At 37.0% G+C, this 18,128-nt stretch overlaps 1 protein-coding gene across 1 annotated transcript in view; it reads right to left on the bottom strand.

The window, feature by feature from the left end:
• Nucleotides 1-1,639: 1,639 nt before the first annotated feature.
• The window catches only part of LOC113251010 (uncharacterized), an 89,935-nt gene continuing 73,446 nt past the window's right edge, over nt 1,640-18,128 (bottom strand). The window contains exons 16-17 of the mRNA XM_048215543.2: nt 2,583-2,643; nt 1,640-1,752 (exon numbers count right to left, since the gene is read on the bottom strand). Coding sequence (XP_048071500.1) covers nt 1,667-1,752; nt 2,583-2,643 — 147 coding nt within the window. The 3' untranslated portion in view covers nt 1,640-1,666. The remainder of the gene's footprint in view (nt 1,753-2,582; nt 2,644-18,128) is intronic.

Genomic DNA, 18,128 nt, shown 5'->3' with positions numbered 1-18,128 from the left:
ATGAAATTTGAAATGAAGGTTAACCTTCAAGCAGGGAATTAGCTTTAATTACAAGAAAACTGAAGTTAATTGCTTGGATTATAATATTTTAGGTTGAGCCCTGTGAAATGACCATATTTGTAAATAAAAGATAGTCCAAAACTGGCAATTCCTATGGTCCCACTTTTTTTTTTAATTTTTTTATTACATTACGTTAGTCACCATACAGTACATCCCTGGTTTCTGATGCAAGATTCAATGATTCGTTCGTTGAGTATAACACCCAGTGCACCATGCAATACATGCCCTCCTTACTACCCATCACCGGTCTATCCCATTCCCCCACTTCTATAGGCTTCATTTATGCATGGTATTGCAAATTGCACATCCAGAATATTTCAACCTATAGGGCTAAAGGCAGAACCTACCTACTAATTCATGGGCTTAAAACTAGTTTTCAGGTAAGACTAAAACTTGATTCTACTCAATTATATAAAGCAGTTTTAAAGTATTGTGTTTTCCTGGAATGCAATAAAAAACTGTTTTATAGCCCACCAAAAATGTAATTCTTGGTCAAAAATGGTGAAATATGCTTAGATGATTATTAAAAGCCTAAAGCTGAATGAGAGAAAATCTAACTCAATTTAAATTTTTTTCATTTTACCTCACAAAAATCAACTTCTTTGTATCTCTACACTACAAAAATTCCACTATAATTATTGGGTTTTGCAATAGCATCACTGTTGGCTCCTTAACTTTAAAAGGTTCTCACAAAGTTTAACAATAGTCTTAAATAGAAGTCCTCTGACAGTTTCTAAAATTAAATATTTTTATTTTCATAGATATTTTGGCAAATCAAAAATGAAGAAACTCAAGTAGTCAATAAACAAGAAAAAAATATGCTCAACCTTCCTTAGTTTTGTTATTCCTATTTACTTTCCTTTTTTTTAGTCTTTACCTTCCACCCTCCCTCCTTCCTCTTTCCTTTCCTTCCTTCAGGCTTGAAGTTAACATCCAAAAAAATTTATTTATTTGAGAGAGAGAGAGAGCGCAAGCGAGTGAGCGCGTGCAGGGTGGGGGGCAGGGGAAGAGACAAACTTAAGCCGACTGTGCGCTGAGCGCAGAGCCTGGAGAGGAACTTGATCTCACGACCCTGAGATCACCCCCTGAGCTGAAACCAGGAGTCAGATGGTTAACCACTGCGCCACCTAGGCGCACCCACCCCACTCACATTTTAACAACTATTAATACTAACAGCAGTATGTATCTTGTTCTTGCACTTTAATGTATTAATATTTATTTAGAAAAAGAAATTAAATAGGTTTACCTTTGCCTCCCTTGCAGTGTATCGCTACGATGTTTTCGTCATCTTGAGCCATCCACTTATCTACTTCCTTGGTGAATGCCACCATCTCACTGATTTCAAATGTAAAATTTTTAGTTGAATTAGACTGGGATAGGCTGGTGATGGGTAGTAAGGAGGGCACGTATTGCATGGTGCACTGGGTGTTATATGCAAATAATGAATCATGGAACTTTACATCAAAAACTAAGGATGTACTGTATGGAGACTAACATAACATAATAAATAATTATTATAAAAAAATTTTTAGTTGAATTAAAATTCATCCTAAAACTCAAGCCCAGTATATTTAGCTTTCTTTTGACAGCCACCTTGGCATAAAACTTACCTTAGAGTGGGGACATTGTGATCATCAATCATGATCCGCTGGACTCTGCAATGGAAGTACTTAGGATCATAAGCTCCTTCACCTAAAATGAATGATACATAGGTCATATATCTATGCCTAATAAACACAGTAAATGACAGAGTTATGAAGAAGTTATACTTTATTATAAATTCCTTATCCACCTTTAAAAGGAGCTTTCTGAGTGGCTCTTGCTGTTTTAATAGCATTAAGGGTCTGAAAAACAGAGATAGTAGTGGTTTGTCCATCTTGAGTAACCTAAACCCAACTTCTTTGGGTTTAACAGGCCTTACTTTTAATTTTCTAGCAGTCTACTCATCATATTATCATAGGGCAGACAAACACCGCAGAGCAGAAGTAAATGTGGCCAACCAGAAGGCTTGCCCCCTGAAAATGTCTGCTTAATATACAGGAAGAGGAAAAGACGAGACAGAGTAGTAAGTGGGGATATAATCTCTTATCTATAGGGTTTTGCTGTTTGAGCATATTTTCTCTTGTTTATTGACTACTTGGATTTTTTTCATTTGGGTTTTGCTCTCCTCACACCCCACTCCTAGTGAATTAGAAAATGTATTTGTTGAATTGTCTGTCTTCAAAACATAAGCCGGCAGGAAAAACAGAAGTATTTTCCTAAACCTAATACCACTAGAGAAGATTCTATCCAAAATGGCTCTGCCTCAACTTAAGCCTCCTCCCTCCCTCACAGGGCATTTATACTATGGAGATTTTTTTTTCCTACAAAATAGAACCAGTGCAAGATGGAGATTTTTAAACTCGCTTCCCATCACCCACCAAATACTTATGATTAAATGAAATGGAAGGACTGAATCATCTTCTTATATGCAGTGATCTGTTTTCTACCAGTAGTAACAAACTATCTGGCCATGTACATACTGCATAGATTGTAGACTTGATAGTGGTCTTGATGTTTGGTATCTAGGAACCGCACAACTTCCTAGAAAAAATAGACACATATCTTACATAAATCCACAGGGCACCAATATAAGCCATTCCTTAGGAGTAAGCCAAAATGGTCCTTACCTTTTATTTACTTGTCCCTCACTCGGCACCTTTTAGGGGAGATTTAGGGAAGAGAAGAGTATGTACATTCCAAGTCCTATCGCATCCACTGATGGTTTTCAAATAGCCCACAATGTTGTGCTTGGCTACTCTGATTAACCTCTACTATAAATACACATTGTTACCAGAGACAGGTAACTAGCCTAAAGTAAATTTGTGAAAATTATGATTTCACAATATATGATTCTTATCTAGATTTTCTGAATAGACAGATTTTTGTTTATATTTTTAAATTTTTTAAAAAAGATTTATTTACTTTAGAAAACGAGAGAGAGCCAGAGTAGGGGGAAGGGGAGAGGGAGAGAGATTCTTTGGCAGACTCCCTGCTGAGCATGGAGCCTGATGCAGGGCTCCATCTCACAACCCTGAGATCATGACCTGAGCCAAAATCAAGAATCAGAGGCTCAACCAACGGAGCCACCCAGGCACCCCAATAAATAGTTTTTTAAGATAATAATCTGGATATTACAGTCTACCTATGCACTATTTAAATGAATAAATAGTGCAAAAATGTGTAGTATGATTGTGTGTCTATATATGCATGATAGAAAAAGATAAGCACATGATATTACATTTTAAGTGGCAATATGGAGACTCTTTTCGATCATCTTTGCATTTTTAAAATGAATACATATGTGTGTATGTGCATATACATATATATACACACATATGCATATATGCATAACTTTTCAAAGAAAGTGATCTAAAATAGTTACTATCACCATACTAATACAACATTTCCAACAAATGTATCCATTTGAGACACACACACACACACACGTGCATGTGTCTCTGTACAACAAAATGACTGTAAAAAAGCTAAAAAATTGATGAGTATAGTACCCTGAGCAGTGTTTACTACCTTCATATTGAGAAAAAGAAAAGATATCCAAATAATCGATTGGTTAAATTGTCAGGAGGAAACAGTAAGTCAAAAAGATAAACACTCTGAGTCTGCATAATGCTGGAATGGGAGGATAAATAGACTCACATACATCAAGATTTCATGAGCTCCTTTACACTAAAATAAAATCCAGATGGATTGAGGAATCAGATATAAAAAACCCACAAATACCTCTAAGAAGTTAGTGAACATTAATCAATTCTTTGGATAAAGAAAAAGTGTTGAATCAATGGAAGATCAACAGATTTAGGTTTGACTTCATAAATATCTGAAATTTCCATTTAAAAAATGCCACAGTACAACGAATAACAGGAGAGAATAATCAGTAAAATTGAGTGAATGGGGACTATGGCTAGTATTATCTATAAACTAGTTATAATAGTATAAACTAGTAACTCATAACAATTTAAATAGTACTCCCTCAACCTATAGATAAATGGGCCTCACCAACACAGAAGTCTAAGCGACAATAAAATACCATTTTCACCCATGAAATTAGCCCTTTCCTTTTCAAACGAGAAAATCCAACACTCTCCAAGATAGCATGAAAATAAAACTTTTGATTTATTGTTAACATAGTCCCTTGGATTTGACAATATATACTGAGAACCCTAAAAATACTCATACTCCATAACCAGGTAATTTTATTCCTAGGAATCTATCCAGAAAAGGCTTTATGCTTTTGAGCCTTTGTGCCTCTGATGCTGCATTATTAATATTGATGACACCTAAATATCCAAAATTCAAGGTTGATTATAACACTAATGAAATATCACACAACCATTAGAATACTGTCCTGCCCTTCATTCTCTCAATAAGTAAACATTTCACAGTGGTTAATATATGTGCAGCCTTCTTTAGTATACCCACACTTAAGGATAGTCAGTATTTGCTTTTTTATGAAAAAAATATATCTGGATGTTTAAGTTCCAGGGATTTAAAAAATCACCTATTTCTCTATATGTCTAGAAAAATGATTTCAAGGATTTGAATTTTCTCCAAGAGTCCATCCTTGACTCAATACAAAGGTAACTTACTTCTGTGCTTTCTGATCTAAATAGCCTACCTGAAGACTACAAACACCTCTTAAACTAGCTGAATACAGACAAAAAGCATCTAAAAGAAAGTTCGGCTCTGCCAAGAAACTACATTTTTGGGGACCAGATGGACAGTTTTTGTCCACAATCAGAATAAAGAATATGCAATTGTACGAAGGTCAAAAACCAAAAGAAGACTAAGAAGATTTTTAGGACTGTAGGTAATGTAGAAATCCTTTTCCCCAATAGCCTTAAATTTACAATTCCTGAAACTCTTTCTTGGAATGTGAAAGTTAAAAATGCTGTCCGCTCTTTGAAAGCCTTTTCGCAACAACCTCCAACTTCGTCCTAAATATGTCAACCCCTTCTGTGTGTTCACAAAATATTAACTAAACAGAATAGTTTACACCAGAAGCAATTGTCCATCTTAGCACATTCCTTGATTTGGAGATGAACTTACATTCTCTTTGCTTGCATGTGGTGGCAGCACTGGCCACACTTGCTGACACTTCCACCATGGTGCTTGCTTCTTCATTCCCACAAATGTCCCATCTTCCTACTTCGAGGCAACACTTGACATTTATATTAGCAAATTTACCGCATATGAAATCCTACTGTTTGCTCTACACATTACTATCCATTGTTGTTCAAAATCTAATCCTGCAAACTTATTTCCTCTTAAGAGTGATGGGGAACCACATGACCACTTAGCATTCTCTCAGGAATTAATCATGCCCATGTATCTTGCACACCTCAGCCAAATGTAATTTAAATTAGTTTGTAGATGGCTTTCATCTTAAAAACAACAAAGGCATACTCTGTGCAGGATATGTTGTTATCATTGAAAATGCAAGCACCAACACAGCTCCATTGCCTAATTCTCAGTCTGCCCAGGTAGCTGAACTAATAGCTCAGACATGAGCCTACACTCTGGCAAAAGATGAAGGTAAATATTTATATGGATAGTAGATATGATTTTGGGGGTGGTTTATGATTCATGAATTTTATGAAAACTGATGATTTATCACTTCTTCTATATGTTTATTAAAAATGGTAAAAAGATCATGGCTTAGTAGAACTTTGTCAATATCCCAAGGAGATAAGTGTTAAGAACTGAAACAAAACAGAGTCCACAGTCTCTGGTGACTAATATATCAACATATTAAAAAAAAAAAAAGAACTGAAACAAAACAAAACACCTTAATGGTCTAGAGAACACTCTAGAAGCCAAGAGTAGTATCTTTGCTTTGGCTTGCATGCTAAATGAAGTTTGTGGCTTTTTAACACCCTAGCCAATATTAAGTGTTGCTAAATTTATATTTATCACCACCAAATCTACAAAGAAAAATGATTCAACTTAGACAAGTTGTATTTAACTCACATTTCTCAGCTCAACCTACTGAAAAGTAATATTGGCAAAGGATGCTCTATTCCTAGAGATGGATTCTGGCAATTTGATGATGGCTGTCCTGAAGTGCCATCATCCATCCAGTGGACCCTGGCCAAATTACTCCATGACTATTCCTATTATGGAATGAATAAAATAGTTTCCACATTAAATAGAGGCGTGGAAAATTTTTCAAAATTGGTCAAGGGAGAAGTAGAGTCATGTCTTATAATTAACATAACCTAGATAAGATATGGTTCACTCTTTCCTCAAGACCTTTTTGAACACTTACAAATTGATTTTGACTGCCCATCTCAAGATGATGAATATGTACTCGTAATTTTTTTACATGTATAGAAAAGTTTCCCTGCTTTAGAATAAGGTAGAATGATTTCATGAATGATCCAAATACTTTATCTTTCCCTATTGGGTTCTATCACATGAACTGATTTGGTCAACGGAATGACATAAAGCAGGCAATTGCAAAAACCCTTATAAGATTCCACTCTAGCTCTTGCCTTTTGCCGTCACATAAGAACACACCCAGGCTAGCCTAATAGAGGATGAAAACACGTGGAGCAGATAGGACTTACCCCAGATACCCCAGCTAAGGTCATTATAGAGCAGCTGATAAGGAAAACTGAGATTCCATTCCACAGTGGTGATGTAGGAAGACCCTGAACTCACCTCCTCCATGGCCACACCAAATCTACAAATATTAATAGAATAGTTCCTCCTGAAGAACTGAGGGATGACTGAACAGCTTCTGCATAACAAAAGATAAAGAAACTACATAGAGAACAGCAAGAGAGAGGCAGACACAGGAATGAAGGGAACCCCCACCTCTGACATGGTGAACTACAACGGGGAGGGATAGTACTGAGGGTCTAGGAAGAGATTCGTCTGCCTTGGGGCAAGAAAATAAGCCATGGTTTAAAAGGGCAACTATGATATAAAAAAAAAATCTAGCCCTAGAACTCCACCAAATGGTGGGGAAGCTCCTAGAAAGCTCTCCAGATTGGACAGGCTCTTGAGTGTCACAGTTTCTGCTCCCCCTCCACCTAGATAGTGTGACTAGGAGCAGGGTCTAGGCACCCAAGCTGGTATAGTGCCCCAGTGAGCCCTGGGCCCCTAGTCCACATGAGTCCCAACCATCCCACCAAAGTGGCCCCAATATGCCACACACTGGGACACTCCTGGTAGGCACCCACTACACCTCCAGCCATTGTATCAAAGTCACATTCATGCAAAGCACCCTGAAACACGGCAGGCCCACACCACATTGGCTTCAGATGGCTTGCTAGGGCACCTACAGCAGAGAGTGCACTGGGACCTCCTGGTTCACACCTGCTTTGGCTCCAGCTAACTTGCCAAGGCACCCTTTGCAGTAAGCACCTTGGGACACCCTGGCCTACACCCACCTCAGCTTCAGTACTTCTGCCAGGGCACCCACTGTATGAACCTGAGGCACCCTCACTGGCACCCGCTTCAACAGCTGTCCTGCTGGGGTGCCACTTGTGTGGAGTGCACCAGGACCTCCCAAACTTGTGCTCCACTGCAGCTCCAGCCACCCTACCAGGGCACTATCTGGATGGAGAGCCATGGGACACACTGGCTTTCACCCACTTCAGCTATTCTGTAGGAGCTTCTCAGTGTGCAGAGCCCTGGGACCCTCTGCTTACCCCCACTTTAGCTTTAGCTGTCCTACCAGAGTAATATCTATGTGGACAGCCCCAGGAATGACCTGACCCAGATGCACTTCAGCTGTGGCCATCCCACCAGGGCGGTCCCTGCATGGAGCCCCCAAGGACCCACAGATCCCACAAGCCACAATTCTAGCCAGCCCCTCAAAGTTACCAGGCACAAACAGTGTACACAGGCGATGATCATACACAAGACCATTCCCTCAAGTTTAGGATAAGTAGCTGTTCTAATTCATAGTAACAAATACAGAAAATCAAGCAAACTGGGGACACAGAGGAATATGCTTCAAAGAACAAGACAAAACCTCAGAAAAAGACTAAATGAAACAGAGAAGCAATATACCTGGTAAAGAGTTTAAAGTTATGATCATAAAGATGCTCATTGGACTAGAGATAAAAGTGGAAGACCTCAGGAATAACTTCAACAAAGAGATGGAAAAGAAAAAACAAAACAAATCAGAGTTGAAGAATGTAATAACTGAAATGAAAAATTAACTAGATGGCACCAACAGGTTAGCAAATGCAGAACCGATCAGTGATCTAGAAGACAGAGAAATGGAAAGCACCCAAGCTGAACAGCAAGAAGAAAAAAGGATTTTTAAAAACAAGTTTGGTTAAGGAATCTCTTGGACAACATTAAGCAAGTGAACATTTGCATTAAGGAGAAGAGAAAGGAGTAGAAAACATATTTGAAGAAATAGCTGAAAATTTCCCTAAGCTGGGGAGGGAAGTAACATCCAGGTTCAGGAAGCACAGACACTTCCAAGCAAGATGAACCCAAGGAGGGCCACACCATTACACAGAATAATTAAAGTGTCAAATGTTAAAGAGAATTTTAAAGGCAGCCAGAGAGAAGCAAAAAGTTACAGACAAGGGAAACCCCATAAGGCTATTAGCTGATTTTTCAGCAGAAACTTTCCAGCCCAGAAGAGAGTGGCAAGATATATTCAAAGTGCTGAAAGCATGAGAGACTATGGACTCTGAGAAACAAACTGAGGGCTTCAGAGGGGAGGGGGTGGGGGAATGGGATAGGCTGGTGATGGGTAGTAAGGAGGGCACGTATTGCATGGTGCACTGGGTGTTATATGCAACTAATGAATCATCGAACTTTACATTAAAAAAATTAAATTAAAAAAAATAAAAATAAATGACAAAAAAAGTGCTGAAAGGAAAAAACCTGCAACTCTACCCAGCAAGGTTTTTATTTAGAATTGAAGGAGAGATAGAGTTTCCTAGGCAACAAAAGCTAAAGGAGTTCATCACCACTAAACCAGCCTTACAAGAAATGTTAAAGGGACTTCTTAAAGTGGAAGAGAAAAGGCCTTAATTAGAAGAAAATTATAAACATACATAAAACATGGAGGAAGATTAAAAAAGTTCTTTTAGAATGTGTTCGAATTTAAATGACCATCAACTTAATATAGACTGATGTATACTTAAAATGTCATATATAAACCTCACGGTAAACACAAACCCAAAACTTATAATAGATACACAGAAGAGAAAGAAAGCCAAGCATAAGACTACAGAAAGTTATAATCACAAGGAAAAAGAACAAGGGAAGAAATAATGAAGAACCACAAAAACAACCAGAAAACAATTATACATAGTGAAAACAATAACTTAAATGTAAGTACTCTAAATGCTCCAATCAAAAGGCATAGGGTGGCCGAATTGATAAAAAAACAAAACCCATCTATATGTTGCCCGCAAGACACTCACTTCAGATATAAGGATACACTTAGACTGAAAGTGAATGGATGGAAAAGATATTTCATGCAAAAGGAAGTGGGGGGAAAAAAAAACCCAAGGTAACAATATTTATATCACACAAAGTAGACCTTAAAGACTTATAAGAGAAAGAGAAGGGCATTGCATAATGATAAAGGAATCAATTGAACAAGATGATGTAACAATTGTAAATATCTATGCACCCAACAATGGAGCACCTAAACACTCAAAGCATATATTAATAGCCATAAAGGAAGAAAGAGTAATACAATAACAATAGGGGACTTTAACACTTACATTAACAGATAGATCATACTGGCAGATGCAGAAAAAGATGTGACAAAATTCAACATCCATTCATGATAAAACTCTCCAAAAATCGGTTTAGAAAGAACATACCTCAACAAGGTCATATATGACAAACTCACAGCTAACCTCATATTCAATGGTAAAAAACTCATAACTTTCCCTCTAAGATCAGAAACAAGACAAGGATGTTCACTCTCATCACTTTTATTCAACATATTACTGGAAGCTCTAACTCCAGCAATCAGACAAGAAAAAAAAAAAGGCATCCAACTTGGTAAGGAAGAAGTTACTGTCACTATTTGCAGATTATGTGATTCTATACAGAGAAAACCCTAAAACCCCAATCAAAAAACTATTAGAATATACAAATTCAGTTAAGTTTCAGGATGCAAAAATATACAGAAATCAACTGTTTTTTGTAAACTAATAATGAAGTAGCAGAAAGAGAAAACAATTCTATTTATAATTTCATCAAAAAGAATAAAATACCTAGAAATAAACTTACAGGAGGTGAAAGATCTGTGCTCTGCAACCTATAAAATGCTGATGAAAGAAATTAAAGACAAACCAGATTACAAGACACACTACAAAGCTGTAGTCATCAAAATAGTATGGTACTGGCACAAAAATAGACACATAGAACAGATTAGAGAGCCCAGAAATAAACTCATAGGGAAAAATTAATCTAGGACAAAGGAGGCAAGACTATACCCTGGGGAAAAGACAGTCTCTTTAGTACTGAGAAAACTAGACAGCTACATGCAAAAGAATGAAATGACCAGTTTCTTACACCATACACAAAAATAAACACACTGGATTAAAGACTTAAATGTGAGACCTGAAACTATAAAACTTCTTGAAGAAAACATAGGCGGTAAGCTGTGTGACATCAGCAATAGCAACATCTTTCTAGATATGTGTCCTCAGGCAAGGGAAACAAAAGTAAATATAAATTATTGGGACTACTCCAAAATAAGAAGTTTTTGTATGGTGAAGGAAACCACCAACAAAACCAAAAAGCCACCTTGTGAATGGAAGAAGATATTTGCAAATGGTATATCTGATAAGGGGTTAATACTCAAAATATATAAAGAACTTATACAACTCAAAACCAAAAAAAATGATTCAACTAAAAATGGGCAAAAACCTCAATAGACATATTTTTCAAAGGAGACTTACAGATGGCTGACACATGAAAAGATGAAAAAGAAATGCTGATCAAAACCACAATGAGCTATCATTTCATACCTGTCAGAATGGCTAAAATCAAAGGCAAGAAATAAGTGTTGGTGAGGATGTGGAGAAAAAGAAACCCTTGTGCCCTGGTGGTAGGAATGTAAATTGGTGCAGCCACTGTGGAAAACACTAGAGAGGTCCCTCAAAAAAATTAAAAATAGAATTACCATATGATCCAGTAACTTCACTACTGGGTTACCTAAAGAAAATGGAAATATTCATTCACAAAGGTATCTGTACCTCTATGTTTATTGCAGCATTATTTACAATAGCCAAGATATGGAAACAACCCAAGTGTCCATCAGCAGATGAATGGCTAAAGAAGGGGTGGTATACACACACACACACACACACACACACACACACACAAAGAATGGTATTGAGCCATAAAAAAGAATGAGATCCTGCCATTTGCAACAACATGGATGAACCTAAAGGGTATTATGCTTAGTGAAGTAAGTCAGACCGAGAAAGACAAATACCATATGATTTTACTCATGCTTTGAATCTAAAAAACAAAATGAACAAAAAGCAGAGCCAGACCCATAAATACACAGAACTGATCTTTACCAAAGGAGAGAGTGATGCAGGGACAGACAAAATACATGAAGGGGAACGGGAGACACAGGCTTCCATTTATGGATTGAGTTAGTCACAGGGATAAAAGGTACAGCATAGGGAATATAGTCAATGGTATTATACTAGTGTTTTATGGTGACAGAAGGTAACTACATTAGTGTTGATCATAGTATGACATATAGATCTGTCAAATCACTATGTTGTATATCTGAAACTAAAGTAACATTGTGTGTGTCAACTACACTTCAGTAAAAAAAGGAACAATGAAGGTTAATATCTCCCATCAACATATACAAGAAGTTGTAAATAAAATATTAGCAAATAGAAAGTACTAATATATAAATAACACATTAAGACCAAAGGGCATTTATTTCAGGGATAAAAAAGTTTGGCTTCACATTTGAAAATAACAGAAAAACCTTTGATTATCTTCATACATGCAGAAAAAGTATCTGATAAATTCACCAACTCGTGATTCAACTCCTACTAAACTAGAAATAAAAGTTTCTTAATCTGGTAAAGAAAAGCTACAAAAAGCTTCTAGAAAACATCATTCTAATAGTGGAATTTCTAATTCTTTCCATCTAAGTTTGGGAACAAGCAGAGTGTCCATTCTTACTACTATTCAACTTTACAGTGGAGATCCTAGACAATTAAGAAAAAAAATAAAAAGCATACAAAGTTAAGAAAGTAGTAACTTTACATGATTATATACATAAAAAGCCCAAGGAATATACAACTTAATAAAATGAATGCATGAATTTTTTGTGATCATTTATTCATTCCAGTGTTTTATTTTTTTTAAATTCCAGTGTCATTAATGTAGTGTTATTTTCAGGTGTACAAAATAGTGATTCAACATTTCCATATATTAATCAGTGCTCATCAAGATAAGAGTACTCTTAATCTTCACCTATTTCACCCCTCGCCCCCCACTTACCTCCCCTCTGGTAGCAACTTGTGTATTCTCTGTAATTAAGAGTCTGGTTTTTTTACTTTTTTTCCTTTGTTCATTTGTTTTGTTCCTTAAATTCTACATGAGTAAAATCATATGGTAATGGTCTTTCTCTGACTGGCTTATTTTGCTTCACATTATACTCTCTAGATCCATTCATGTTGCAAATGTCAAGATTTCATTTTTTATGGTTGAATAATATTCCTTTGAATATATATATGACATCTTTTTTATCCATCTACTGATGGATGCTTGAATTGCTTCCATAGTTTGGCCATTGTAAATAGTCCTGCTAATAAACATAAAGGGTGAATATATCATTTTGAATTAGTGTCTTTGTTTTCTTTGGGTAAATACCCAGTAGTGTGATTCCTGGATCACAGAATATGTCTATTGTTTAATTTTGGGGGGAACTACCACACTGTTTTCCACAGTGGTTGCACTGAGTTTGCATTCCCACTAGCAGTGCGCAAGTGTTCCTTTTTGCTACATCCTCACCAACACCTGTTGTATCTTGTGTTATTGATTTTAGCCATTCCGACAGGTGTGAGGTGATACCTTATTGTTTTTGATTTGCATCTCCCTAATAAGTGATGTTGAGCATCTCCTCGTGTGTCTGTTGAATGTATGAATTTATGAAGTGTATTGGATATATATTCAAAAATCAATTATATTCCCATATATCAGCAGCCAATAGGAAAATAAAAATTTAAAATACCATTAAAATAATATCAAAGATACTTCTGGGGAAGATGGCAGATTAGGAGGACCTTAAGCTCATCTCCTTGTACAGATAAAATAAGCAATGCATCAGCGTAAATAACCCAAAAAAATGACATGGAGACTGGCAGAACAAACTCCACAATTAAATGTACAGAAGAGGCCACATCAAAGAGGGTAGTAAGGACAGAAACATGGTCTGGAGCTACAGAGACCTTTACAACTGTCTGCAGGAGGGAGGGGTGCTGCAGGCATGGAGAGGAGACAGAAACAAACCCTCACATCAGGGAGCCCATATAAGGAAGATGAATCCCGATAACACTTGGCTTTGAAAACCAGAGGGGCCGAATTTTGAGTTCTTACAACCAGTGAGACTTAAAACCTGGAATTTCAAAAATCAGCAGGTTCAGCTTTAGGAGAATCAACAGGATGAGAGGAATCTGGGTCCCTGCCCTGAAAGAGATAGCAAAAGACACAGTCCTGCTGAGATACAGCATAGGAGCAGCAGTTGTAAAATGTCCGGGGTATATGGTAGAAAACTCTATTTGTTTATTCATCTCAGAGCATGTCCCAGCAGGACAGAGATTGCTGGGAGACTCCTCCAGGAACAAAGGAGCTGACAGTTGTCATTTCCCGGCCCCCTCCCCCCATCATAAACAAATGGCCACCTGCACGACCAACACACCTCTGATACTTACTACCTAACTTGCTAACACCACTGTCCCCTCAGAACCCCAGGCACACTGTGGATCTGTCCCTCCAATAAGTTCTTTGTCAGAGTCCATCCAGATTGGTGCCACAAGCCTGGCAGTATTCAAACAACAGGGGCCAGCATCACTCCAAAGTAACTCCTACCCTGGGGAGAGGGAAAGAAAACCATAGACAAGAGTCAAACAGCAGACATAGCAGTTGGCTGGAGGCAGAGAGCTGGTCTGATTGCTGACCTGGCCCTCCAATGAAAGTATTTCAGGAAACAGACAACGAAAGCACCCTACAGTTTGGTGTCACTGCATCTCTGGCAAACGCCTGGTCTGACTTAACTCAAGCCCAAGGTAGCCCCAGACTGGTAACCAATACCACAGAGAACACACACTGTCCACAACAGGCAAAGAGAGCCACTGCAGATGACTGGACTGAAGGAAAAAAGTGGCCAAGACACATCAGTGGGGAGCATACAACACACATAGGAGACACCCCTGAAGTACCAAGTTCTGGTGAACAGGGGACACTAAACTGCAGGGCCCTAAAGAACCTCTTCTTCATAAGACCATTATTTTCAAGAGCAGGACACATAGCTGACTTTCTTAACATACAGAAACAGAGTAGGACAAAATGAGGAGACAGAGGAATATGTCCCAAATGAAAGAACAGGACAAAAATCACAGCAAAAAACCTAAGCAAAATGGAGAAAAGTAATATGCCCAATACAGAATTTAAAGTAATGGTCATAAAGATACTCAGTAAACTCGAGAAAAGAGTGGAGGACATCAGTGAGACTCTTAAAGAGGTAAAATAAAACCATCAGAGATGAAGAACACAATAAATGGAATTAAAAATACACTAGATGGAAAAAATAGTAGGCTAGAGGAAGGAGAAGAAGAAATCAGTGACCTGGAGAACATAGTAATGTAAAGTAATCAAGCTGAGCAGGTAAGAGAAAAAAAATTATGCAAAATGCGAATAAACTTAGGGAACTCAGTGATTCCATCAAGCTTAACAACATTCACATTACAGGGATCCCAGAAGGAGAAGAGAGGGGAAAGGGGGTAGAAAACTTATTTGAAGAAATTATAGCTGAAAACTTCTCAAATCTGCGGAGGAAACAGAAATCCAGATCCAGGAGGCACAGAGATTCCCCCAACAAAATCAACCCAAGGAGGTCCACACCAAGACACATAGTAATTAAAATGGCAAAAAGCAGTGAATAAGAGAGAATTTTAAAAGTAGCAAGAGAAAAGAAAACAGTTATATATAAGGGAAACCCCATTACGTTATGAGTTGACTTTTTAGCAGAAACTTTGCAGATCACAAGAGAATAGCATGATATATTCAAAGTGCTGGAAGGAAAAAAATCTGCAGCCAAGAATACTCTATCCAGCAAGGCTACCCAGCAAGGAGAGAGAGAGTTTCCAAGACAAACAAAAGTTAAAGAAATTCATGACCACTGAATGAACCCTACAGAAAAATGCAAAAGGGGACTCTTGTAGAAGGAAAGACCATAAGCAAGAGTAAGAAAAGTAGGAAGCACAAAAGCAGCTACAGTAAGTACATCTATAAAAATCAGTGGGGATACTCAGAAAATAAAAGGAAGTAAATTATGACACCATATACCTAAAATGTGGGAAGGAGTAAAGAATGCATTCAAACTTAAGTGACCACCAACTCAATATGGTCTGTTATATGCAGATGTTATATATAAACCTAATGGTAACCACAAATCAAAAACTGGCAATAGATATGCAAAGAATAAAGAGAAAGGAATCCAAATATATCACTAAAGAAAGCCAACTAATTGTGAGAGAAGAGAGCATGGGAAGAAAGGAACAGAGAACTACAAAAACAACCATGAAACAAGTAACAAAATAACAAATACATATCCATTGATAATTACTTTGAATGTAAATGGACTAAATGCTCCAATCAAAAGATATAAGGTGATGGAATGGAAAAAAAAAAAAAAAACCCAAGACCCATCCAGATGCTGCCTACAAGAGACTCTGCAAACCTAAAGATACATGCACATTGAAAGTGAAGGGATGGAGAATGCTTGCAAATGGATGTGAAAAGAAAGCTGGGGTAGCAATACTTATGTCAAACAAAATCGAGTTTAAAACAAAGGATGTAACAAGAGACAAAGAAGGACACTGTAGTCATAAATGGAACAATCCAACAAGAAGATATAACAAATGTAAATATTTATGCACCCAACATGGGAGCACCCAAGTACATAAAGCTGCTAATAACAAACACAAGGGAAGTAACTGATAGTAATACAATAGTAGTAGGGGACATTAAGGCCTCACTTACATCAATGGACAGGTCATCCAAACAGAAAATCATCAAGGAAACAATGGTTTTGAATAACACATGGGACCATATGAAATTAACAGATACATTCAGAACCTGAATTCCATCCTGAAACATCAAAATACACATTCTTTTCAAGTGCACATGGAACATTCTCCAGAACAGAGAGCAAATTAGGCCACAAAACAAGTCTCAATAAATTCACAAAGATCCAAGTCATACCATGCGTCTTTTCTGACAACAGTATGAAAGTAGAAATCAACAAGAAATCTTGAAAGATCACAAATACATGGAGGTTAAATAACATGCTACTAAACAATGAAATGGGTCAATCAAGAAATCAAAGAGGAAATCAAAAGATACATGGAGTCAAATGAAACACAATAGTCCAAAACCTTTGGGATGCTGCAAAAGCTATTCAAAGAGGGAAGGTTATAGCAATACAGGCCCACCTCAAGTAGCAAATTCTCAAATATACTACCTTTATACCTAACGGAGCTAGAAAAAGGAGATCAAACAAATAAAGGAAATAAAGATCATACTCAATGGTGAAAGACTGGGAGACTGTAACTATGAAGGAAGAGACTCCTGAGGAACATAATCAGATGGATGAACCGCATCTGTCTCAAGCTGAGAAAAATTTACATTCTGAAGACAGTGAAAATACAGGCCTTGGAAGAAGCAATTCTAATTGCCGGGAAACAAAAGAATGAGTAGAATCCAGTACCAGTAGAACTGGGGACATTCTGAGAATCATCTAAAGAAAAAGATGACAATGCTACAGAAGTTTGAGATGCAATATTTACATCCAGTTCTACTTTTACACTGCATGAGATTTTAATGTAATAAAGTGGACAAAATTAGTTCTACAAGATAAGCAGACTGTAAAATCAAGTACTTTATGGGATAAATCCTAAAAGAGTTGTTCATACAGAACTATGAATTATCAGCTGTTCTGGGTCTTGCTTTGTACTGATTTTTTTGGGGGGGCGGTTGGGGGCCCTGGTTAAATTAGTTTGTGTATAGTTTTTTTTAAATTTAGAATTAGAGTTTTTATTTTATTTTTAAAAAAGATTTTACTTATTTGAGAGAGGGAGGGGGAGAGAGAGAGAGAGCGAGCATGCACATGCATGAGTGGTGGGAGGGACAGAGGGAGAAGGAGAGAATCCCCAAGCCGATTCCTCAATGAGCCCAGAGTTTGACCCAGGGCTGAATCCCAGGACCCTGAGATCATGACCTGAGCCAAAACCAAGAGTCAGACACAACCGAGTCACCTAGGCGCCCCTAGAATTAGTTTTTAAATGAAAGTAACAATTACAATTTTTAAACCTTTGGAGAGTATCACATTTGGTTTATAGATATGCAAGAAAGCTTTTTGTCTTGTCTTTTGTTGACAGCTCTGGCAGTTTTCATATTTTGGTCAAAGCTTCAACATTTTACCATACGAATTATATGGTTTTGTGTTAGTTCCATATTACTTATAAATATATATTACCTATATTTATCTCTTACAAACAGGAAAATATAAAATTTGCCCCCTTAGAATAATATATGTCTACATGTAATATAGTATATACCATATAATATATATAATATAGCATGAAATACAATACATATTATATAAAATATATAACACATGTTATCTGATTCTATAGACACCATTATATGTAAAATACAACTCATATATAATTATGTATAAATTATAGAATTCATAATTTATATATAATTACATGATGTATAAACTAAAAATATACACTTACATAAACTATATA

This window comes from Ursus arctos, unplaced genomic scaffold (assembly GCF_023065955.2).
Source record: "Ursus arctos isolate Adak ecotype North America unplaced genomic scaffold, UrsArc2.0 scaffold_10, whole genome shotgun sequence".
Lineage (NCBI taxonomy): Eukaryota > Metazoa > Chordata > Mammalia > Carnivora > Ursidae > Ursus > Ursus arctos.
This window is presented reverse-complemented; position numbering and strand designations above follow the sequence as displayed.